Genomic DNA, 26,192 nt, shown 5'->3' with positions numbered 1-26,192 from the left:
CTGAAGAATTTTCTTCTCCTTTGAATAACTAATCTTCAAAATAAAAACAAAGGAGTTTCATTACCCTAAGTTTAGCATCATGAGTGGTTATAGGAATTTGACAGACAAGACTCTGGTTTGAAGGGAGAAAGGTGTTGCTAGATTGTTCTGTCTTCCATTTAGGACCTAGTTTCTGGGGTTGATTCCTGAAGGAACAAAGGGACTGATTGCTTTATGCACTGGTACTTAATGCTTCATGTAGATGAGAACATACCCTGAATTAGAATATAGTATGTGGTTTTAAACATTTTAGTCAGAACAAAACTTTTTATTTGAGGATTTGCCCGGGGTAACAATGCTCATGGTTGCTGGCTTTGTACATCGGTAAGGCGTTACAAAGACAGCCTCTGGTCGGGGTTAGGTCTGTGTCAGCGGGCGGGCGGAAAAGGCGCACCAGTTCTGAGGTCTAGAGAGTTCAGCATCACCTCAATGCTGACCCAAAGCATTCAGTTAACAGATTACCTAATAGCCATATATTAATACATTCTGGGTACAAATGATTTATAAACTCAAAAGAAATTAGTTGCTGCTAAAACGTGTGTAACTTTCAATTCAGTCTTTGCTTTAAAACAAGCGAATCTGTTAAGCTGGTGTAGGCGCTTCTTCAGTTGCTCCGCTTTCACTGTGCCTTCTTGTTGGTCACTCCGTTAGCCACACCGAAGTAAGCTTTGGAAAACCCATTCTTAACTTCTTTTCCTGCAGAGGGCTCACGCATATCTTTCTTCATTGGCTTTTTTCGGTATGTCTTTTGGATGTGTGTATTTTTGGAAAGAAAGAAAAAAAGGATTATTAAGACCTGGTCTCTGATGTTGCACATAGTTAAAACAACACATTTTGTTGGGCACTGGACTTTCTAAGTAAGAGTTGCTGTTTAGGGCCAGATGGTGGCACAGCAGTAAAATGTGATGATCTAAAAGGCAATTCCACATGGAAAGTAACCAGTTCAAGCCTCAAGGCCTCCCTGAGCAAAAACAGGTACATGCAGGACCAGCAGATGGCGTAATGGTTATGTCACTGGACTCCCAAGTAGTCAACCATGGTTTGAATCCCAGACCCGGTAGCTTAAAACTCTTGCTGGGTATGTGTGCATATATCACCAAAATCCCCAGAGGGGAATGGAGGAGAAGGGATTGCTGTATGGCCATCCCTCCTAAGGGGTGACTTCTCGCTTTCTGTCTCTCATCTCTGTCTCTCCAGCAAGCGCACGTGCCCTACAGCAAAAATCTCTCTTAAAAAAAAAAAAAAAAGACATGTGTGCGTCCCTGATCCAGGGCTGGTTAAGATGGATTGTGGTGTTAGGACACTGTGAGGAATTCTGTCTCTCTCACTTACAAAAGAATTAAATAAGTATACTTGGGCAGGGGGAATCTAGGCCAGCCTCATGGCCTGCTGTTCAAGGAAGCTGAAGCCCATATGGTCGAATGTGCTTCAACTCTCAGACCTGGTGGCTTGGAAAACATGCACACATGTATGTGCACATGTGTACCCCAAATCCCAACAGGGTGGAGGGATGGGGAGGACACTGCATGGTACTCCCCCACCCTGTCTCTGGCAAGTGCATGAATGCCCTCTGGCAGCTAAAATTGTTTTTAATTAAAAAATAGATATGTATAACCATTTGAAGCCTCTGATTACAGATGAAATGAGGTACAAACACTGACAAATGTGTGAATTTCAATGAAAAGTTGTTTCTTTCATCTTATCTATGTTAGGATTTGTGTAGTATATTAGCTTTCAAATTATTCCACACTTGTTCACTTGGAGAAAATATTTAAAAGAAATATAATTGAAGTTAAAAGTGCTGTTAAAGTGTTAATATTATTGGGACCAGCAGTTGGTGTAATGGCTATGTCACTGGACTCCCATGTAGTCGACCACAGTTTGAGTCCCAGATCTGGTGGCTTAAACTCACACTGGGCACGTGTTGCGTGTGTGTGTCCCAGATCCCAAGAGGAGAATGGAGAAGAAGGGATTGCAGTGTGGCCATCCCCACTGGGGGTTGATTTCTCATTTTCTGTCTCTCTGTCTCTGTCTTTCTGGTGAGCACACGGGCCCTATAGCAAAAACCTCTCCAAAAAAAAAAAGTGTTAATATTATTAATAACAGCATATCTTTCATCTTATTTTTACTTATTAACCCCCTGCTTTAAAAAAAGGGGGGGGGGAATCAAGGCTAAAATTATATGCTCAATTTTAGGACCAAGATTCCGTATGAGCCAGCTTGTAGGGTTAAAGCATTTCGCACCATGACCTGCCCAGCTGGGCTTCAGACTTCTCTTCCAATTTTAATACTTGGTGCAAAAATGACTCCCCCTTAGCTTTCCTTTACCACTCAGTGGTGGCTTTTTGTTTTTTGTGTGCGTGTGAGTGTGTATGGCTTTGTTTGGTTCCACTAATAGTTATTTCTTTACAAACTTTGATCTCAAAAAAGACAAAGCCTACTCAGTCCAATTGCAGTTAAGACAAGATCTGAAAAGCTATCAAAAGCTCAGTCCCCAAAGTTGTACTTTCATTTTATTTTATTTTTATTAAATTCACAACAGCGTGTGCATGAGCGAGAGAAGCACCTTCCACGGTGGCTGCACACATCGTGCCCTGCATGGTTCTGGGCATGCACACGCCTGGCGTTTTCAGGCCAGCTGGGTTGGGGTCTCGAACACAGTGGGCGCATGCCTTCCAACGCTAGCCTGGCACCCACCTGACTGTGCCACAGAGGCTGGGTCTCCCACAGTTGATTATTTTTTTTCTAAAACCACTGCGGGTTAATTTTTTAGCACATGCAAACTAAAAAATTAAGAAAGCACTTACTGTTTGAAAAAGGAAATTCAGTTGAATACAATTTCAAAAGTTCTGTTTTGAATATAAATATATGTTCTTATTCTTTTAGGTGAAGCTTTCCATTTCCCCAGCCCACAAAGGAGAGCAATTTAAATCTCCAGCCACCTGAGGCCTGCCCCATTACAGCTTTCATGGCTTCCTCCATAACTGAGTCTCTTTGAACTCCATTTGGAAGCTCTCTTCTATTCACATGGTTAATTAAAGAGAAAATGATACTTGATAAAAAGTCAATGTGACCTTTCTGCACTGGTCTGCCAGAGTCTACAACATCAAGGGAACAGTATTTTTTTTTAATATTAAATTCAATATGCCCATGTTTTTCTCCCTTCGTGTTGATTCCTGGATCTGTATTTAACTTTCAGACTTTGGTACCACAGTACAAACATGCTGCAAATGAAGAACTGTATCTATAACCCAATGATTTTTTTTTTTTTTGAGAGTTTTTTGCTATAGGGTGCATGCGCTCGCCAGAAAACAGAGAGACAGAAAGTAAGAAATTATCCCCCGGGGGGGAGATGGCCATGCCGCAATCCCTTCTCCTCCATTCTCCTCTCAGGATCTTGGGTACGCACGCACACATGGCCAGTGTGAGTTTAAGCCCTGGGTCCGGGACTGGAACCTCGGTTGACTACATGGGAGTTCAGTGACATAGCCATTATGTCAACTGCTGGTCCCATAACCCAATGATTTGATGAAACTGTGGGAGCATGCTTTGAAAAATGTCCACAGGTGCTCTCTAGACTAGTGGCCGTGGCTATCCGTCGAGGAGGAAGAGCAGGGTTAGGAATGCGAGTCTCCCGTTGTCCTTTGTGGACTGCTGTTACTGGGATTTACCAGCAGCCATGTGCTACTGTAGAATTTAATCAGTAAAATTAAACGACATATGATGCCACAGCGTATAGTCCGCTAGCTTTACTGCTGTTTATGTTACACATACCTGAACGTAGAAATTTAAGAACAGGATGACCAAGGTCAGCATGTAGGAAGACTGGAAGATGAGGCAGCCGAAGGGGAAGCCACAGGGGCTCACGACAGAGAGTTTTTTGCTATAGGGTGCATGCGCTCGCCAGAAAACAGAGAGACAGAAAGTAAGAAATTATCCCCCGGGGGGGAGATGGCCATGCCGCAATCCCTTCTCCTCCATTCTCCTCTCAGGATCTTGGGTACGCACGCACACATGGCCAGTGTGAGTTTAAGCCCTGGGTCCGGGACTGGAACCTCGGTTGACTACATGGGAGTTCAGTGACATAGCCATTATGTCAACTGCTGGTCCCATAACCCAATGATTTGATGAAACTGTGGGAGCATGCTTTGAAAAATGTCCACAGGTGCTCTCTAGACTAGTGGCCGTGGCTATCCGTCGAGGAGGAAGAGCAGGGTTAGGAATGCGAGTCTCCCGTTGTCCTTTGTGGACTGCTGTTACTGGGATTTACCAGCAGCCATGTGCTACTGTAGAATTTAATCAGTAAAATTAAACGACATATGATGCCACAGCGTATAGTCCGCTAGCTTTACTGCTGTTTATGTTACACATACCTGAACGTAGAAATTTAAGAACAGGATGACCAAGGTCAGCATGTAGGAAGACTGGAAGATGAGGCAGCCGAAGGGGAAGCCACAGGGCCTCACGACAGCACTCAGGGTGTGTGTAATGGTGAGGAGGAACTGAACCTGTGTGGGGAGAGGGCGTAACAGTGAGCCAGCCCCCCCAGTCTCGTGGGGCCAGGCCAGGGTTCAAGCAGGTTAGATGGGCACGACCACCGTTTTCTGGAAACCTTGCAGGAACAGCAAGTGTCCTGGAGCGCTGCCTTATCCAGAAACGTTACTGGAATTACATCAGCGTATAAAACGGCTCATTATTAATTTCTCATGAAAAGTAGGAGCTAAGATTATTTAGATAAAAACTACTTATAAAGCACTAAATTGTATTAAAAAGTATTCTATATTTCAAAGCAACGCACTTACCACTGTATGCATCTTACATATACAAAGGATATGTTAACATACATATTTACCATGGGCACCTTCAGCACATACAGAAAGGCCTCTGACATCTGGAGAGACTAAGATTTCTATTTCCTTCCCCTCATCCCTGAGCCACCTGAAGAGCTGAAAGGAGGAATAACATACCAGTTGGGCCTGCGTGAGGTATTTCTTCCACCAGAGGTACTTGTGCATGGAGGGGAACACAGAAAGGCCGTAGTAGGAGTACATCAGAATGTGGATAAAACTGTTCAGTGTCGGTCCAAAGAAACCTGTGGAAGTACAGTGTGAACATCACCACCACTCTAGGAAGTAGGGCTGTTCATTCTTTGTCAAGTGAGAGTCTTCCAGTGCATCGTCACTGAAGGTGAACAGCAAATACGACATGATTATATAATAGAACTCACATTGGCAACTTCCCCATCACTGTGCCCTTATTCAGAGTTTCAGAAAAAACTCGTAGATGGGACTAAACTGGGGTCTTTTTCATTTAGAGTGCCAAACAGGATTCCTTATTTACAAAGGTTTTACTATTTCTTTAGCTGTCACTTTGTGAGCTAATCAGGGGGGAAAAAAACGTTAGCTCAAACCTGGTGGCAAAATTCTGAGAGCGAGCTGTCTTTGCGCTGAACCATGGGTAAGCCATTTTGCGCTGAACCATGGATAAAGCCTTTTGCCTGTGGCTGAACAGGGTAATGCAGAGACATATCAGTTCTTCATAATCAAGGAAATTCTACCGGAAGGGGTCTTGGGAACCAAGAGTTTCTGGAGAGGTGAGAGAAGGCTGAGGAGAGGGAGAAGCTGGCCAGTGGTCTCAGGAATATGTGAAATCCTGTCCCCCGCCATCATCTTCCTGAAGAGTCCTCCCTACAATGGTGGCCAATGTAAGTGAACAGTGTTTCAGGAAGCCAAAAGGGAGAGGGCTATTATATGTTGGGTCAACTAAGGCTGCAAGATTTAGCTGTAAGAGATGAGATGTCACAGATTACCTATGACAGGGAACTGATGGTTGTAAGGATTACAGTACATAAAAATGCTTAGAACAGTGCTTGGTACAGTGAATACAGGTGATAGTTTGGGATCCAGATGGCTGGTCTGGGAGCTGTCCGTACAATGGTGGGAGAGTCTGACATTAGAGAACCACTTGCTAGCTCGGTCTGCTTGGATACAATGGCTGTAAATATTTATTTTTTATCTAGAAAACAGTTTTTTTTTTTTTCTGAGAGGTTTTCACTATAGGGCGCGTGCGCTTGCCAGACAGAGAGAGACAGAGAGACAGAAAGCGAGAAATCACCCCCCAGAGGGGATGGTCATGCCGCAATCCCTTCTCCTCCATTCTCCTCTCGGGATCTTGGGCACGCATGCACACGCGCCCGGCGTGAGTTTTAAGCCACCGGGTCCGGGACGCGAACCGCGGTCGACCACGTGGGAATCCAGCGACATAGCCGTTATGCTAATTGCTGGTTCCCTAGAAAACAGGCTTAATAACTACCTGCTACAGCTGTAATGGGATTAGCTGAGATAACAGACTATACGACTAAAAAAATCATTGTACGTATATGGGTTAATTTTAATTCTGTAGCCTGATTTGCTAGTCCCTGATTAGTCATCTAGCTAGATAAAAGCAAATCAATGAATAAGAAACAAAAGGTATGAACCATGTGTATATAACCTCACCAAATACTAGCCAGACTTAAGTTTCTATGGTGCCTGACTTCAATTAAAAACACAAGGGTTCAAAGAACCAAGTGGCACAATGTGAGAGAAACTGCTTTGCCTACCGGAGTTTTCATTTCCCTCCGTTACTGAACAGTGAGTGGCTGGTGCTTATCATTTTTACAATCTCAAACAGAAGTGGTCACGCCCTAGTACGTTACTCACAGAACTATGTCTTTACAGAGATTTGAATAATTTTAGATGCTTAGTGATTTGTAATGAAACTGGAATATTCCTAAAAAATTTAACCTTGGTAATTCTCCTGGATATTAAAGAAGAAAGAGTAAAATCAGTAACTCTGGAAACTAGATTCTCATCTACAAGTATATCTTTCTGCTCACTGTACCTCAACAATCTCCTTACACTGAAGTTTTCATTTCTACCGTCACAGTTCATGACAAATTCCAAATATCTATGTTTTATTTTTTTCTCTCTCTCTCTCTGTTTTCTAAGGTTTTTGCTATAGGGCATGAATGCTTGCTGGATAGAGACGGGTGAAAGTGAGAACTCGCCCCCCCTCCGGGGGGGGGGGGGCCCGATGGCACATTGCAGTCCCTTCTCCTTCATTCTTCTCTTGGGATTTTGGGCACACATGTACGATGTGCCCGGTGTGATTTTCAAGCCACCAGGTCTATGACTTGAACAGTGTTCAGCCATGTGGGAGTCTGGTGCCTTAACTACCATGCCACCTGCTGGCCCCTTGGGTATTTTTTCTAATATCAGTTGTATAAGATCTTAAATCCTACAACAGGATCATTTTGATCTAAGTTTACCTTTTCTGATGATTCGTGAAATATTTGAAAATTCTTGTGCACAAGATTTCAAATGTACATTGTAACTGACCCATTAATGAATTAAATCAATGCAGTGAGAATTGTCATCAGCTTTAAAAAAAATAAATTGCTAGCACACAGTTCAAGTCTTGGACCCAGAGGCCTGAAAAACACGTCATGTATGTGTGTGTGCATGACCAAAATCCCGAAAGGAGAATGGAGAAGGGACTGTAGCATAGCCATTCCTCTTGAGGGGTGATACTCTCACTGTCTCTCTCTCTCTCCCTGGGAAGTGCATGTGCTCTGTAGCAAAATTAAAAAAAAAAAAATAAAAACTAGCGGCATGTGCATTTGCCAGAAAAAGACAGGGAAGGAGACGGAGAACACACCTCCCAATGGGGCATGGCCATGCTGCAATCCTTTCTCCTTTCTCCTCCTGTCAGAATTTTGGGTGGGCAGGCATGCACATGCTCCCCCAACTATGTGGTATCCAGCTCTCTCAACCACCAGTCTGTGGGCCTGACTCCTAATCAGCTTCCTATGAAAGTAAAATTGGATTTTTAAATAATACCCCAAGGTATCTATGCTACAGAGCCTGGGGAAATACTGTTTCCCCCAATTTTTGTATTTTAAAAATAAGAGAACATGGGGCCGTGACAAAGTGTACTTATTATAGTTCTCAGTTAAAAAGTTATTACCAGGCAGTGTGCGACGCCTGCAGACACGTGGCCCCTTCCACAGCCACCTTGCCACTGAGGTGCAGGTGGGCCGTTTCAGATGTTAAGGCTTCTCAGTTTTACGTTCTACAGAGGTTACATTTCTGTGTGACTTACTGGAAGAAAACCACTCCAGCCGGGTGTGTGCATCTGACCATCTGACATGCGGTGTGTGGGCAAGAAAACATTTTTTAAATTTACGGTTACACGGATGTTTGCCAATATCAAAACCCAACAGCTAAAAGGCCAGTGGCAGACGCCTGCTTCCTACCACGACCGGGCAGCTGTCAGTGGCCTCCCTTCACTCTCGCCTGAACTCCTGCGACGCCCCACCCAGGAGAAGCACCAGTGGTCTCATGAAAGCTATCCGGAGAGCTACGAAATGAACAAGAGAACTTACTCTGTCCACATGGTATCCAGTTCAAGACACACCACCAGATGTTAAACATAGAGGCGTGGTGGTACACGTGAAGAAAAGTGATCTGGCTCGTCTTTTTCCGCAAAACAAAGAAAATCGTGTCCAGGAACTCGACCAGTTTGGAGAAGTAGTACCACCACAGCACCTTGGCTACCTGTGAGGATTGTGAAGGGGGAAGGTGAGGGAGCGACGGTGTTCCTCGCTGCCATCTGTGCTTCAGGGTGTGCGCCGCTCCCCACGTTGTGGGAAGAGTGGCTCACCGCTAGCTGGTGTCCTTGCCGCTAGCTGCTTACTCTAAGCAATCTACCGCCTCTAGTGAAAGATGAATGATCTTTCTGAAATATTAAGTTGGTGCAAAAGTAATTGCAGTTTTGCATTGTTGACATTTGCCATTTGATATGGGAGATTTTTTTTAAAGAAATTTTTATTCATTCATTTAATTTAACTAGAGATGAGACAGAGAGAGAAAGTGAGAAAACAAGCCACCAGTTCCAGGACTCAAACCGTCGTCGGCCATGTGGGAGTGTCCAGCACCTTAACCACCACGCCATCCACTATGGGATACACTCTTAAATAAATGTCATACATCATTTTAATGTACATTTCTCCCTTTTTGTTGGGGGGGCTAATAATTTATTGCTTGCCATTTTAAATGTATTCTAAACTATGGAAATTGTTAGACAAAAAACAAATTTGAATAATGTTCTTATTCGAGTTCAAAGTGGTTTGTAAATCAGCGAAGATGGCTTGCAGCAGCAGCAACCCACTGGCTCAGCAACTGCTAGGAACATACAGTGCAGTGAGGGCTCACGAAGTTTCGCAAAGGAGACGAGAGCTTTGAGGATGAGCATGGTGGCTGGCCACTGGGAGTTGACCACGGCCTATTGGGATCATGCACTTAAGTGCCCAAATCCTGATTGGATGGAGAGATGGAGGATTGTGACGTGACCACACTCCACAGGGGAGATTTTTCCTTTTCCCTCTTTAGCGAGCACACCTGCTTCTGGGAATTAAAAATAAAGTTTATGGAATCGAAGTATGAATTGCTTTTTAGATTTAACTTTGTTTCATAATTATGTAAACCGGGGTAACTTCTTGCTTTCTCTCCCTCTGTCTTTCTGGTGAGCGCACACGCCCTATAGTAAAAAATCTCTTAAAAAAGAGAAGATGAATTCATGGCACACCCTTGGGTAAAACGTTTGAGAGACAAACTGTCAGTATAACAAAATCAGGGGTAGGCATGGTTCCAAAATCACTCCTCTCTGCCCTGTCCCTTCATCTGGAAGGACACAGTTCTTATTAGCTTTGGATTTGCCATGCCATCATGTAACATGCACACTCATTTCACTTTTGCACAGAAGGTACTATGCTATTATACTGTAAGTTGCTTTTTTTCATGTAAATATATTCTGGAGAAAGTTCCGTAATGGTGGCAAGACTTTCCTCACTACACTTTGTAGAGCGTCCTCTGCGTGGACAGGCTATGGCTTTTCAGCCAGTCCCCTCTGAATGGACACTTGGGAAACATCTTTGCTACCTGTCATTTTACTGTAACAGGAACTCCTAACCCCACCCACCCTCATATCTGGAAGGAGACAATGCCTTGTCCGTCCCAACCAGAGACAGCGCTAGGTGGTTGATTTGCTCTGCAAACTCACCCGGATATCAGCTTCCCCAGCACTGTCAAGATTTTGACACTGTAAGTTGTAGCCGCCTTCCCAGCTGGAGAGAATGAGCTGCAAAAGAGTCAAGAGGGAAAAAAATCACAAGAATTTGGACGCAAACAGAAGTTCCCATTCATATCTGACTGGCGTCTGTTCAAGGCTGGAGTGGGAATGTCCCAGAATTGTCTCAATCCAATCATGTTATTAAGGGATTTAATTCCTGCAGTTGAATTGAAATGTATTTTTACTTTTATTTACATCAGCCCAAAATAACAATTTAGCCATCATTTATGGTACAAAATTTATGCAAGAAATTAGTCAAGTTTCTACAAGTAAAATGTAGAATTAACTCGGTGTAAACCTCTGAGAAAACTACGCTAAAGATGTAATACTTCACATTGGTTCACATATTCATCTTATTTGACCATCAATAATTTTATGAGATTTTTTTTATTGCAGTTTTACAGATAACAAAAAAACAGGGCTCAGAAAAGTTCTTAGATGATTTTCTTCACTGTACTTATGGCTACTTGATAATCAGACAATTTATGTGATGAATTAACATCTATCCTTCCCATTTCTCTCAAAAAACCAAAAAGCTCCATTAAATAGTGCTGTTTTTGCTCATCTTTGCATCTACAGTTCTGTGCCCACTGTTTGGAACAGAGTAAGTGCTCAGCAAATATCTGAAGAGCAAATTATTGGCACATGACTATAGGGCTATAAAGTGGTAGGCTGGAGACCAGCAGTTGGCACAATGGCTATGTTGCTGGACTCTTCTAGTGTAGTCGACCACAGTTCGAGTCCCTGACCCAGTAGCTTAAACTCAGGCTGGGCGTGTGTGCCTGCATGCCCAAGATCCTGAGAGGAGAATGGAGGAGAAGGGATTGTGGCATGGCCATCCCCCCTGGGGGTGATTTCTCACTTTCTGTCTGTCTTTCTGGTGAGTACATGTGCCCTATAGCAAAAGCCTCTCCAAAAAAAAAAGTGGTGGGACAATGATTTAGATTTAGACATGCTAATTCATTACTCAGTGTTCTTTCCACAGCATCGTGAGAAAATGAGCTTTTTCTTAATTCTACCAAAGTTTTCTTCCTGTAAAAACTTAAAATTCTAGAGACCAGCAGTTAGTGTAATGGCTATGTCGCTGGACTCCCATGTAGTTGACCGCAGTTTGAGTTCCGGACCCGGTGGCTTAAACTCACACTGGGTGCGTGTGCGTGCATGCTCAAGATCCCAAGAGGAGAATGGAGGAGAAGGGATTGCGGTGTGGCCATCCCCCCTGAGGGGTGATTTCTTGCTTTCTGTCTGTATGTCTCTCTCTGTCTGGTGAGCACATGTACCCTATAGCAAAAACCTCTCAAAAACAAAAAAAAAACTTCTATAAGGCACTTGGTTTTGATTTATATGTTATTATAGTCAATAGACCTACTGTTTCCTGTCTTACATCTAGAGCTGTGTGATCTGCCATCTCTCCGTCTCATCTGAATCCATTCTCTCTCCTATCCACTCTGTCACTCAGTCTCAGCGCAAATGTCACCTCCTCAGAGAGGCCTATCCTACCACCAGCTTGTCACTTTCCATCCTACGGGTCAAGTCTGTGCCGTAGAATCTAGAATAGACTGACACAGCGTAGAGGCTCCGTAAGTATTTGTTGAAAGAATGGTAATCATCGTTGGTGACTCCCTGTCCTAAGCAAACATGTAGCCAGGGCATAACTTAGCAAGGTTAAACCTATTTCTAGACTAACATCTCTGAGACAAAACCTGAAAGTGCATTATAAAAATGAAACTGATGTAAAGGTGTTGATGACCAAGAGAGGAGACCGGCACATGATGAAGGCAGAGCTATGGAACTGAGAGAGAGAGAACGGCGTGAGAGGGCGGATAAGCAGCAGGTAAAATCAGGGGCAGGCATGGATCAGTGCAGACATGTTCCCCCAAGAAGCGACAGAAATCATTTACTTGGTCATTCAAAGCTCTATTGTATTCCTGTTCCTGTCAGTGGTAACTAGTGCTCAACTAGAACTTGGTCATTTAAAAGCATCCTCACACTTACTGACTCTTACTGTGTACTGGTCTATGAGCCCTTCAGGCTCGAAAGTCACATCTTACACATTTTATACCTTCAGAGTTTGCAGAGCTCACAGCACCCGTGAGGAGCTCGGTAAATGTTTGCTAAACAGAGTTCATTAATTTTTACAACTCACCCAAGAGTTAAGCAGGATAAATGTATGTCCACTTTATAACAGGTGGCCTTAGGTTCACAAAGGCCAAGCAACTTCTCCATATTACACCAAGTAGCACCGTGGAACGAGCACCCGCTGTCTGACTCCTGTGCTAAAGCTCTGTTCACAGGCATCAGCGGCTAGGGGGTTGGACACTGAGGCTGGCCCCTGCGAGGGGATTCAGCCTGAAATGCAACACAAGGAAGAGCACCTTTCCTTTATTGTATAGAAAGATTAATCCCATAATTTGCTATCTTGCAAGCTCATCTAGTGAGTTCAATTCACCTCGTAAAGAACCGAACATAGAAGCTCTTTTCAGAATCGGGTAAATTAGCGGCAGCCATGAGATGTGATTTAGAGTTGGCAGCACGGCTTCTTTAATCCCAAATTTCATCTCCTGCTCTCTGGCTTACACCTGGAATTCCATTATTGGAGCTTCATTCTCGTTATTCCTTCATTTAAGGTAACAGTTATTCCCCATTGTAATGGTGCATATTAGAATAATGCACAGAATAATCTCTGGGTCAGAGACCATGTATTTTAAAGCAAGGATTTATTTCCTTTTAGAATTTGAGCACACCTGGGGCTGGCAGGTGGTGTGGTTGTTGGGAGCGCTGGATTCCCACCTGGCAGACAGCGGTTTGAGTCCTGGACCCGACTTGTTTTCTCACTTTCCCTCCCTCCCTCTCTCAACTCTGTCCCTCACTGGTCAAATTAAAATAAATAAAGTTCGATAATACAATTGTAAAAAAAAATATTTCAGCATACCAAGAAGGCAGCTATATTTGCACTATCAGCCACTTATAACTTGTATGAATAATGTTTTCCTAAAAGATGATTTCCCTCTCATTTGTTTATTCACTTATTTCACTGGAGCAAGTTTAGCACACTTAGATTTTCCCCTTGTGTTATGCAGAGTAGAGTAACTTTGGTTGTATAGGCAGGGCAATCACTACTTGTTCTTCCCTCACAAAACCAGGTGGGTTTGGCGCTTTACAAAGGAATGAGTGTGTGATGTAAGGGCCTGAGGGCTGAGCTGGAAGGTCAGTGTGAAATATATGCATAGTCTTTTCACAATATATATCTTCCACATACTTCTTGAAGACCCCTCACACTTGCATTTCAGTCAACTAACTGCTTTTGATGTTCTAAAAATACTGTCGTTCAGTTACTGTCTATTGTCGAGCAAATGATGTAACTTTTCTAAGCCTCGGTATCATCATTTGTAAAAGGAAAACATGATTTTTAAAGGCCCGCCGAGATCTAAATGGTGATTCTAAATTATAAGTAGATTGCGGCCCTAAAAAAAAAAAATCAGGAGGCCTAAATTGGGACGAGAAAAATTCCAGCTAGAAACAAGTGTTGTGGGGCACTGAGAGGGGGTCACACTGGAGCAAGTTCTCGAGGTCTGAGGACAGCACTGACAGTGGCGCTGGACAGTTCTGGGGCCCAGCGGTGACTACAGCAATTCCACAGATGGCTGGGTTAGTGACTCCCGCGTTCACGACATGAACACTCACCTCCGCCAGCATGTACGCAGACAGCAGTGTGATTCCAAGGTTGTACAAGGTGAGCACGCCCCGGAGGGAGAGCGCCGGCCTGTCCTTCATGTACTTGGTGCCCAGCCATATGGAAAGCAGGTACACGACGGTGAGGCAGAAGGTGGGGAGGTAGGAGTCCAGCATGAGCCAGCCTCTGACCCGAGCGTCTGTAAGAAACACACCGGGTGGGCACCCCGAAGGGGAACGCTTCTGTTGACAATGTTGTCACACGTGTTTCACTTCATTCACCTTTCACACACAACAGGGAACAAGGTAACACAGCATTACGAAGCTGGATTTGGGTTAGCGTTCCAGGGAGGGGAAGCCCGTGGAGGCTGAACAGTTGAGGATGATCGTTTCATGGAGCGAATGGACTGAGCTGAACACTGAATGACGGGGAGCAGAGAGAAGTGGGGCGTACCGTTCTCACGTGCCCCCGAGTTTGTTTATGCTGGTCAGTCGGTATGAAGTCAGCATAAGGACTGTCATGCCATTTTATGGATGAAAAGAAACGGCCCCGAGAACTTTAGTGACTTGCCACAGGACGTAGGGTGGTTAGTGGCCTCGTCGCTGCTGCTGCCTGGCCGCCACACTGTGCTGCTGTCCTTCCATGGAGAATAGCTGAGTGGTCAGGGAAGGCCGAGCAATATTGTACCCTTATTCCGAAAATGCACACTGGCCCAGTCAGCCTGGGATCACTATGCAGCAAACCAGAGATGGGTTTCGAGTTCAGAGGATCCACACACACTGATGCATCATGGGAAGCTGAAGACAGCAAAGCCAAGACTTGAAGCTGATGCTTCAATCTGGGAGCAGAAAATGAAACTAAGCACCCAGGCCTGGCTCCAGAACTAGGAGTTTAACAGGGATCCCAGCAAGAATCTGGATACTATATTTATATATATATAAAGGGCTATCTACCATCTAGCTAGCTAGCTTAAAAAACACATTGAGTCAAGTACATACTGCAAAGCTAATAGAGCACCTGATAAGAAGCTTGGTTCTTACTCTAGGGGCAGTGGAAAATACGGGTGGGATTTAAGTTAGAGTACTGCACAATGACGTGGGTCTTCAGGATATGATTCCAGCTGATACTTGATAAATGACTGGAGGAGGGAAACAGATGGGGAGGGGAGGGCACCGTGGTGGTCTAAGAGACTGGTGATGGAAGGGAGATAGATTGGGTTCTAAGCTCATTCTAACGTTCTGGGCAGAGACTGCACGTGCATTCTCCCTCCCTCCCTCCCTCCCTCCCTCCCTCTCTCACTCACTCTCTCTCTCTCACACACACACACACACACACACACACACTGTTCAGACAGCATCTACAATAGATGATGTTTTGGCTAATATGAGCCTCCTGCCTCAGCCTCCCAGCTGAGCTGCAAGTACACGCCGCTGCACCAGCCTCTTTTTAGACAATGCCTCACTATGCCCAGGCCAGCCTCAAGCTTGTGACCTTCTTGCCTCACTCCTTAAGTTGCCGGGGTTACAGGTACATATCATCCTGTCTGGGTTGTTTGTTTGTTTGGGCACTTTGCCATAGGGGGCGTGCCCTCACCTAGGAGAGAGAAGGATAGTGAGAGGAAAAGTGAGAAATCACCCCCGAGGTGGGGGATGGCCAAGCACAGTCCCTTCTCCATTCTCCTCCTGCATTTTGGCACGCAGGTATGCATGCCCGACATGATTTTCAAGCTGCCAGGTTCGGGATGTGAACCATGGTCAGACGTGTGGGAGTCCAGCACCTTAACCATTATGCCACATGCTGGTCCATGCTTGGGTTTTTTGGCTGTACTGGGAACCAATCCTGGGTCTCCTGTGACCCCAGCCTGCACAGTGCAGTGTCTCAGTGACTTGTGCTAACACAGCTGGGCACCAAAGCGCAGACATCTATAAAGAGGATTTGTGAAGGCAAGTGAGGACTACGTGTGAGGAAGGTGGAGGATGGTACTGCCACTTGGAAGGGAAGCCACGGCCTGGCACTGTAGCCAGAGAGCGGCGGCAGGAAATGACTTCATTTAACTCTGTCGGCTTCCTGCTCCCAAGAATGTCTTTAATGCCAGGAAAGGTTGAGCAGGAGGAGAAACGAGGCCTTCTGGATGTTCTGAGAAAAGGATGTCAGAGGTGAAGGAAGTTTATGTTAGTGCCACACCATCTCCAAGACACCAAAAGAACACCGCCTTTCTATGATAAATGGCACTCTTGCTTGGATTCCTATGTTATTCTGAGTAGCCCACTCACCTCGAGGCCCAAACATATTGTCCAAAAATGCATTGACTTCATCATCAAAGGCTTTTAGATGCTCCTGAAATAGAAAGGAAAAAGGATTTTAAAAAATATTTAACTCTCAAAAGTTACTACCAACTTTAGACTCTCCCAGAAGCCCAGCCTCAGGAACTTGACCATGCACCCTGAGGGACAGCAGACCAGTTAGTGCAGGCTCTGTGCGGCCGGCCTCGCCTTCTCCAGCTACTGTAAAGATCTGGAAGGAAACGATTCCTATGCATTTCCTTGGGCAGGAGGAGACCTTATAAACAGGCCTGGTGTGATTAAACACTTACAGGTTACTGACCTTAATTCCATCCCCCTCTAAAATGCTTAAAGGCGAGACTGACCCCCAAGCAACTCCCACTGCTGCAACTAACAGAAGCTGTGTGAGCAACAGGGGAAGCCTATTCCCATGGAATAAAATGCAGTTTTTAAATGAAAACGCAGCTATGTTGTTTTTCATAAGGCTGAATCGAAAGCTTTAAAGAAAACTTGCTTTTCAAGGAAGGAAATGAGAGCAGTACAGTTTTTTTTTTCCTATCACCTTTATGTTTTGTTTTCAAGCTTACATTAACATCTACTTAATATGGTAGACAGTGTCACTTGTGTGCGCCGGATTAACTACTGTTGCCACCTGCATTCGAAGATCACTGCTAAGGGTCTTAAGGTCCTTAAGTTCCAAACTTGATTTAGTTTCTGTTTGTGTTCTTCTGCTATCACGCTGCTCAAAATACCTGCTGAGGGGTCCCTGCCCCTGCTACGGATGTCTAGAGCCCCTCCTAAGACAGACAGGACAGAGCATGTTTCCAGGAAAGGGGTCTCTGGCACGCATTTGGGCCCACGGGTTCTCCCCTGACCACATATGAGTTGGGCACAGCAGTCTCAGGAAGTTCACAGAACGGGCTCGAGGCACAGTCAAGATGCCATAAGAGCTCAGTCTCAAAGCGTAAGTGCCAAAGAGGAGAATGAGCAATCATCTACTGGCCTCTGGAAAGAGGATTTGACGTTTGGTGATTGGCACGTATCACTCAGACCTACCCCTTATTTGTGACTTTGCTCCTGAGAGAAATTTCAAGGAAGCTCAGGTCTTTGGGAACTTTGAAAAGCTTGGGAAGATGCTGAGGTGAGCGACTAATGTTTACTAGCGCCTACCATGACTGCTGGCCAGTGTGTTATGAACTTTATTTTCATTATTTCATAATATTCCTGTAAAAAGCATTAGGGCAAAACCAAGCTTGTAAGTTTTTAAACAGTGTGTGTGTGTGTGTATGTGTGTGTGTGTGTATACACACACACATACACACACACACATTTTCCCATTCCGAGAGTGACAGGAGATGGTCTGGGTTGCCATTAGATTGGGGCCGATCTGCCCAGAGGCCTCTCATTCTTGAACAGAGTATTAACCTCCTAGAGGTACTCACCTCATGACGGATGCCAATGAAATCTCCCTGCTGTTGCCATATCCGTGAACAAATGTTGAAACTCTTACAGTTTGTTTGCTAAGGTTCAAAATCCATTTGCCAACATTTGTACAGCTAAGAAAAACTCAAAGGCCACAAGGCTGGCATTTCTATATTGCAGAAATTTGGTTACAGTGGAACGAGAGGAAACAAAAGTAAAATGAAGATGTGAAGAGAGAGCAGAGAAGGAAAGAGATGAATAAAAAGGGACGTCTGTTCTTTCATTCATTGACTGTCTTGTCAACCAGTTATGTGGGCATTTCTACGTACCAGCACTACGTTAGATGCTGAACCACAAAGTCAAATGAGAATGCTCTTATCCTCATGGTTTTCAGTCTAGACAGAGCAACAGATGAGTAAATAAAAAAAGAACAGTACCAGTGTTCTTAAATATATGCTATCGGGGGATGGAGAAAAGCATTTTGTTTAAATCTCTTAAAAGAGAAAGCTTCCAAGAAGAGATGATGCTACTGCTAAATTTTGGAAGTCTCTGACATGGTCTTTGTCGAGAGGAACGAAGAATCCTATCAGGAAGAAAGAGGAGCATATACATGTACAAGACAGCAAATACACACTGAGGTGTGGTCGCCCGGAGAATGTTTATGGCTAGGGTTTCTAGTGACCGACAGGACAGCCAGAAATACAGCCAGTGCAGGGGAAATCACACACGTGGGAAGGAGGGGGTCTAAGATGACAGTAAGGAGTGCAGATGAACAACTGAGAGTTTCAGTGGACCCGCACAATGTAAGCACAATACAGTGTTGTCGTGTGAGTCGAGGGTGACACTTCGCAGAGGAGGGCAGAGTGAGCTTGGCAAGGAAGAACTGCACATCGGTTGTGCAGCTGTGAATTGTGGATTGTAAATCTGTTATGAAAACATGCTGGACAATTCCCAGGCTCTGAGAAAAACTGGAGAAGCCCATGCAGCCCTTCATCCCCTCAAATATTTCTGAACAGCATTTGTGTCCACAATACTGTGTCAGACATAGGAAGAAAATGTGGTTGATTCAGGAGCTTACAGATTGGGAACAAGGACATACAGGAAGGCAAACAGCAAACAAGGCGAGGAGATGCACAATGGCACGGCGAGGGAGGGGAAAGGAGTGAGCTATCCAAATGAGTTTGAAACTTGATTACAAGTTGGGCAGATGAAAAAAGAGAGGAAGAGTATTTCCCTTAGACCTGAGCTCCATCCGTGCCTTCAAGGGCCCCTGATCATCCTCGAGCCGTACACCTCCACAGGGGAAGGAGAATCCTTTGAGCCAAAGGAAATGCCTGCCTACCCATGGCCACAATTTTCTCATCCAGATTGTGTGTCTCCGGCTGCAGAACTCTCTGCCAAATGACCCTGAGCCCACTTCCAGAACAACTTGCTCCCACAAGACAGTCCATGCTTCATGACTTGAAATTCAGCGTGTGGCTGTGCACGGCAAACTCTGCATGGAAGATGCAAAGCGAGGAGGACCTTATTAACTGTGTATTCCCAGCTTTGTGCTACAGCTGGTGGGAATGTAAAATGCTTGACACTTAGCAAAACAGTTTGGCAGTTTGGTAAAAACATAAGCATGCACCTGCTGTATGATCCAGCATGCCACTTCTAGGTACTTACCCAAGAGAAGAGGAAGCATATTCCCACGCAAACATGTGTACAAAGCTATTCTCAGCAGCTTCATTGGTACTAGCCAAAAACCAGAAACCCCGAAATGTGCACTGACAGGTGATAAATCATTGCATAGCCATACAATGAAATACTCAACAATACAAAGAATGAACTGTTGATGCACACACCACGCATGGACAGATTTCTAAGTGATGCTGCAGGAAAGAAGCTAGACAAAAAATATATACACACATGCTATATGTTTCTATTCATACAAAATTCTAGAAAATACCACTTATTTATAGTGATAGCAGATCAGTGGTTGCTTGGGGACTGCAAGGGAAGAGGCCAGATTATCCTTCAAAAACGAGGTTACACAAGGACATTTTCAAAAATGCATACGTGAGATATTTGCAGACAAGCAGGACTGTACTATATGGTACGCTAAAGATATTCTTCATGCCAAAGGGAAATGATTCCATATGGAAAATAGAATTTGCAGGAAAAAATTGAGAACACTAGAAATGTCATTGAAAAGCCATCACTCTGAGCACCCTAAAGCAAGCTAGTCTCTGCCCCTGCCCGCACCACATCCACTGGTACTGAAGTCCACGTTAGGTATCAAAGAATCTGCGTAACATTTATACCTGGCTCAAGCCACATCTTTAGATCTCGGTGAGCTCACCATAGCGGGGAGTAATGCTGGCTCCTGTCCATCAGACACTCAGTAAGTGCCAGCTGCTTCATGCATACTTACTGTCTATGCTGCTCACAACAGCCTTGCAAGTCGGCCGTCTCCCGATTTACCAGGGCAGACACTGAGGCTGGCTGCTCAAGCGTGACGGTGTCCTGTGAGCCTCGAACTACAACTCAGTCTGACCTTCTCCAATTTTGGACCTCCAGGCTGGAAGGTTTCAGAGGCTGCACAGCAGAAGTCTCTTTACAGAGCTCATGCTCCTTTCTTGTGCTAATCCTAAACCGACAAAGACTACAGGAGTGATTTTATTAATATTTGCATCCCGTATAATCTAGAGGCAACAGGACAGTGCTATTCAGCTAAAGGGATAAAAGGATTTTTCAAAGAACAGAAACCATGACTGTGGGTTATGCTCCACTTCTCTGCATGGCTCTCCAACTCACTTCACTCACAGTCTGGTCAAACAGTGGCTGTTTGTCTCCCAGATCATCTCGCGGCCTAATTACACAGGAAGAGGAAAGCTTCTGCCCGTGGTGTCCTGGCCTGTGCGGCGGGATCATTCACTAACCCCTGCCCTGCCTTATGCAGTTTTCTTCATAGAAAAACTCATTACGGGACCAGCAGTTGGTGTAACAGCTATGTCGCTGGACTCCCATGTAGTCGACTGCAGTTGGAGTCCCGGACCCGATGGCTTAAACTCACGCCGGGCACGTGTGCATGCGTGCCCAAGATCCCAAGAGGAGAATGGAGGAGAAGGGACTGGGGCATGGCCATCCTCCCTAGGGGGTGATTTCTCCCTTTCTGACTCTCTATCTTTCTTTGTGTTTCTGGTGCATGCATGTGCCCTATAGCAAAACCTCTCAAAAAAATAAAAAGAAAAACTCATTACTTACTTATTACCCACATTTCCACTGGCAAGTTAATTTGTTTATTGTCTGCGTCCTCCACTAAAATGTAAGCTCCAATTAACCTCAATTTCAAGAACCATTCCTGGCACATAACAGGCACTTAGTATTTATTGAATGGATTAATAAAACAGTCTTCTGAACCTTCACAATCCTCACTTGATACTTATTCCCTATTACTTTGCATTCATAATCATATTTTCACATATATGATCTGATTTCCAATGTATTTTGAAATATTACTAACGAGATTTAACTCTTGTTTTAACATCAAGGCAACTAAATCTAACTTTATTTAAATTTTTAAAAATTTCTTCCAAATAACAGAAAAAATTTGCTATATGTCTTTTTTTTTTTTAATTGCCAAAAGGTATTGTATGAGAGAGAGACAGAGACCAAGAGATCATTCCTAGCCAGCCTCTCGTGTATCTGAAGAAACTACTTGTGAGAAAGCATCCCCAAAGGGGCACAGTCTATTACTATCCCTTCTCCTCTGCTTCCCCATTCTGGTGGGATTTTGTGCATGCACACACACACACATCTAGTACGTTTTTTAAGCCATTGAAACTAGGACTCAAACCACAGCCAGCCATGTGGAATCTGGCTTTCCCCCCAACCACGAGGTTATGGGACCAGTCCTGCTATGTATTTTCCACGTAGGATCATATTCATTCTATTTTGCAATTAATGAACCTAATGGACTCCTTGATACATTAAGAGATCTTGGTGATCCTATATTTTTCTGGGTCCCACAACCTGTTGCTATTTAATCATTCTAGGAATTTCTCATCACTAATCAATTTTTGTAATCTATGCTATCAAAAATATACATGAAAACGTAAGAGTGATGGAACTGCTTAGAAAGACAATGTAATAGTTAAATAAGCCAACACTATTGCATCCTTCATTTTTCTTGTTATTTTACCCAAAATGTTGCACCAGGCTTCAAGAAGATCAAGGCAGCATGGACAGCCAGCTAGTCATATGGTGGTCAAGGCAGCTGGATCTCACATGGCCAAGTGTATGGTTTGAGACCCGGACCAGGCAGTTTGAAAAATATGCTGTGTGTGTGTGTGTGTGTGTGTGTGTGTGTGTGTGTGTTCGTGTATGTTCCCAAATGAAGAAATGGAGGAGAAGGGACTGTAGCATGGCCATCCCCCACAGGAGGTGCTTTCTCACCTTTCTTTTCCCTTTCTCTCTCTGGTGAGTGCATGTACTCTCTAGCAAATTAAAAGGAAAAAAAAGCCTAGAGACATCATCTTCATAGACTTTTGAAAGTTTTCATGGAATACAGTTGAGAGTTGGACTTTTTTATGTTCTTAAACTAATGTACTTACAAACCACCTATGGATCTTGGTAAAGGACAGATTCTCATTCATTTGGTCTAGGGTGGAGCCTCGGAGTCTGAATTTTAAAGCAGCTCAGCTGCTCCATGGACCACACTTCGAGTGGCAACAATTACACAGTGGTCTCTGGAAACTCGTTTGTATTGTAATTGAAGTATTGATTTTTTAATGCGTTTATCATAAAAATACTCTCCTTCCTTAATTTCTACAAATCAAATATTTTACTATATATTTTATTCCATGGAATTCAAACATCCTACATACTTATTACATCACCATTCACTTAAAGGTATTTAGTATTTACCTGGCTGTGCAAACCCACTTAGGTATTTATTATATTGGATCATTGGAAAAGTCATGACATATTTTTCTATGTGAAAAAATAAAATAGTGTTAGTACAATACAATAGTACCCACATTGTTCCAAACAAACATGAAGTGGCTGGTTTGGATGTATTTTCCCTTAGATTTGCTAAATCTGAATAGAGTATTCTGAGCGTAGCCTACTCAGGGAAGAGTACAGAAAGATCTGTACCTCTTTTGATAAAGACAGTGTTTCTACTGAAGTACGATATTATCAGTACTCAGATAATGCATCAGTTAGTCCTTGCTAACAAACATCACCAGGTGGTTTTCATGTTAACATTAGTCAGATTCAAGCATTATCATCCTGTATTTACTTTTTAACAGTTGTTTCTCCTTTGAGAGAGAACCAGAGAGAGGAAGACAGATACACAGGCATCCCCAAGAGGGTCTCACATCATAATTCATTCCCCGTCTCGGCCTTTGAAATTATGGTCACATGTGTGCCTGACATTGTGCAGGGAGTCCTCAGGACCCGAACCTGAGACCTTCCCGTGTAGTTTCAGTGTCACAGAGTACTGTGTCACTACTGCACCACCACAGCTGGCCACCATCCTATACTTCTGCAACTCACATTTTTTAAATGTAAATGCAACTGAAAATTTTTTTTTCTTTTTTAGAGAGATTTTTGCTATAGGGCATGTACGCTCACCAGAAAGACAGAGAGAGAGACAGAAAGTGAGAAATTAACCCCCCAGGGAGGATGGCCATGCCGCAATCCCTTCTCCACCATTCTCCTCTCAGGATCTTGGGCATGCACACACACGTGCCTGGTGTGAGTTTAAGCCACCGGGTCTGGGACTTAAACTACAGTTGACTAAATGGGAGTCCAGCGACATAGCCATTACGCCAACTGCTGGTCCCGCAACTGAAAATTTTTAGCTCTATTTTATCTTCTTCATTTCAGCGCCACCTTCTCACTGATGATGTTAATCCAAATGCAGACATGTGTATTTATTTTCCTGCCACATTTAGTATATATAAAGTTTTTGACCTTTATTCAAATTACTGATAAAAAGAAGTTGACTAGGTTGGGTAAAAGAAAAAAGCCTTGAATAATGCCTTTCTATAAGCCTGAAAGTCTTTCTATACGAAAGGAAATTGGTTATCATAAAGCATAAGCTTCACCTTTTGAGACTTGGTTTAGATAAATAAATTCCAATTTAATTGTTTATGCCCATACAAGTGCATATACTTGTGTGTATATGTATACATACATAACATATATATATGTATGTATATGTGTGTGTGTATATATATATATATATGTATGTATATACGTATCATAAACTTTTGGAAGATACACATTAAGTTGCTAACAGTGGTCACCTCAAGGGAGGGAGAAGTGTGAGAAGCAGGAGGAACAGAGAAACGCTAATTCTGTACTGTTTTAGTTTTTAACAGTGAGTCATTATCAATATTTAAGTATGTCATTAAAATATTGAAACTAGGGACCAGCAGTTGGTATAATGGCTATATTGCTGGACTCCCATGTAGCTGACCGCGGTTTGAGTCCTGGACCCGGTGGCTTAAATTCACGCCAGTTACGTGTGTGTGCGTGTCCAAGATTCTGAGAGGAGAATGGAGGAGAAGGGATTGCGGTGTGGCCATGGCCCAGGGGAGGTGATTTCTCGGTGTCTGTCTCTGTCTTTCTGGTGAGTGCACATGCCCTATAGCAAAAAAAGACAAAAAACAAAAAACCCCCCAAAAAACAACAACAAAAAACTCTCTCTAGATGATATCATGATATCTTCTCTGCACACCACAATATCATACTAAAAAATGTGACTTTATTAGACAAATTATTGACTAAGTACATGACGAGTAACTTAAATTTTCATCATTTATGTCTTTTATTATTTTGCATTGATACGACCAGATTAGGGATGACAGCAGTCCCAGTAACTGGGAGTATGTGGTGAAATCCTAATCTTACATTACATGTTCTAAGCTACTAAAATTCTAATATCCTTACAAGACCAGTAAAGCCAGTAGCGTCTACTCTCGTATTTCCATATGGGTCTGGTTCCTGGATGCTTAGAGAAGGGATACAAGAGAACCCACTGGGCTTCCTCCCCTCACATCCCTCGCAGGAACAAGACATCTGGGCAAAAGGTGACTCTGCTCCCACCCTCAGAGAAGGATTTCTCTTCAAGCTAGTAAACCCACACAGGGCTTCCCTTGGTAGATTTGCAGCAGTCTGTTCTGAGTATCGATCAGGTTACCTTGTGGTTAATAGTAAACCTAATTTTGACCCTAGTGAGTTAAAATTATACAAGAATCAAAGCCTCAAAACAAGCCATGTCTAAAACCTCATTATTTTTTCATGTCAAGTGTACTGTTACAGCGAGCGCTGTTTTAGGACGATACAAACAATGCAGTGTGGACCTGGAGGAGGGGAATCTGTGCTCAGCTGACCATACCGAACTGGGCCAGACCTGTTTGCTCCATATCTGAACTTCGATCCCCTGGTTGTTAGAGAAAAACTGACATTCTGGCATAAAATTTGAGGAATTTGGGACCAGCAGATGGCGTAATGGCTATGCCGCTGGATTCCCATGTAGTCGGCCCCAGTTCGAGTCCTGGACCCAGTGGCTTAAACTCATGCCAGGCGCGTGTGCATGTGTGCCTAAGATCCCAAGAGGAGAATGGAGGAGAAGGGATTGCGGCATGGCCATCCCCCCTGGGAGATGATTTCTCTCTTTCTGTCTGTCTCTTTCTGGCAAGGGCATATGCCCTCTAGCAAAAACCTCTCCAAAAAAAAAAATCTTCCAAAAAAAATTTTTTTTTTAATCAAGTAATTGTTATTAACTCCTTTGGCCACCTGAGTCAGAACTCAGTGACCTCAACCCACTCATCTAAGTCTCCTCTCCTCACAGACCCCTGTGCACCGGTGCTCCAGGGACAGCTAATGACGTGGAGTCCCCAGCAGTGTGTTCTGAGTGCCCCTTTGTGTGCTCTCCCTTCTGTCTGGACGCCTCCTAATTGTAGTCTGGTTTTCCTGCCCACTCTCCTTCTCCAAAAATAGCCAAGCTTGTCTTTGCCCAGCACACACCAGGCACCAATAAGCACTGGCAGAATGCATCTCGTAATAATCGAGTCTGCCAGCGTCACACCAGGAATGGGGCTAACAGGCTTCTGGGGTTCACTTTTGACCTCTTTTGTCCCTTGACTGCACTCTCCTTTGACAGGCTCAAGGGTTATCAGGATTGTATATGAATATGTACCTATTTGAAAGGGTGTTGGGGAATAGGGAGAGAAATCAGAAACACCAGAAAACCCTGGGTAAAGTATCACTATTTTTAAAGCAAAGAACTATTGAGACAGCAAAAATACAAAAACAAAATACAGAGACTATGACTCTGTGGAAACCAACCTTTTTTTTTTTTTTTTTTTTTTTTTTTAAGGTGTGTACAGTCATTTAATTAATGACCCAAACACCCTTCACTGGGCTACAGGTGAATTTCGTGGTGACAGAAGCAGATGAACCACCCACCCAGGGCCAGCCAGGTGGTGTAGTGGTTAAGGTCTCATGTGGCTGACTGCATGGTTCTAGTCCTCGACACAGCAGCTTCAAAGACAAGCCAGGTGTGTGTGTGCACGTGCCCCAAATCCCAAGAGGAGAGTGGAAGAGAA

At 43.9% G+C, this 26,192-nt stretch overlaps 2 protein-coding genes across 2 annotated transcripts in view; one reads left to right on the top strand and one right to left on the bottom strand.

Moving 5' to 3' along the window:
* SYCP2L (synaptonemal complex protein 2 like) overlaps positions 1-3,298 on the top strand; it is a 70,350-nt gene extending 67,052 nt beyond the window's left edge. The window contains exon 33 of the mRNA XM_027774979.1: positions 2,926-3,298. The gene's annotated coding sequence lies outside the window, so the exon portion shown is untranslated. The remainder of the gene's footprint in view (positions 1-2,925) is intronic.
* ELOVL2 (ELOVL fatty acid elongase 2) lies at positions 287-16,219 on the bottom strand. Its single transcript, XM_014591018.1, has 7 exons — positions 16,156-16,219; positions 13,894-14,081; positions 10,141-10,218; positions 8,465-8,636; positions 5,007-5,131; positions 4,413-4,547; positions 287-784 (listed from the first exon to the last, which is right to left on the bottom strand). The coding sequence occupies exons 1-7, from the start codon at positions 16,169-16,171 to the stop codon at positions 659-661; spliced, it is 840 nt and encodes a 279-aa protein (XP_014446504.1). The 5' UTR covers positions 16,172-16,219; the 3' UTR covers positions 287-658.
* Positions 16,220-26,192: the final 9,973 nt, after the last annotated feature.

This window comes from Tupaia chinensis, unplaced genomic scaffold, assembly GCF_000334495.1.
Source record: "Tupaia chinensis unplaced genomic scaffold, TupChi_1.0 Scaffold000048_1, whole genome shotgun sequence".
Lineage (NCBI taxonomy): Eukaryota > Metazoa > Chordata > Mammalia > Scandentia > Tupaiidae > Tupaia > Tupaia belangeri.
Note: the sequence above shows the minus strand (reverse complement) of the source record. Positions and strands in the feature narration are given on the sequence as shown.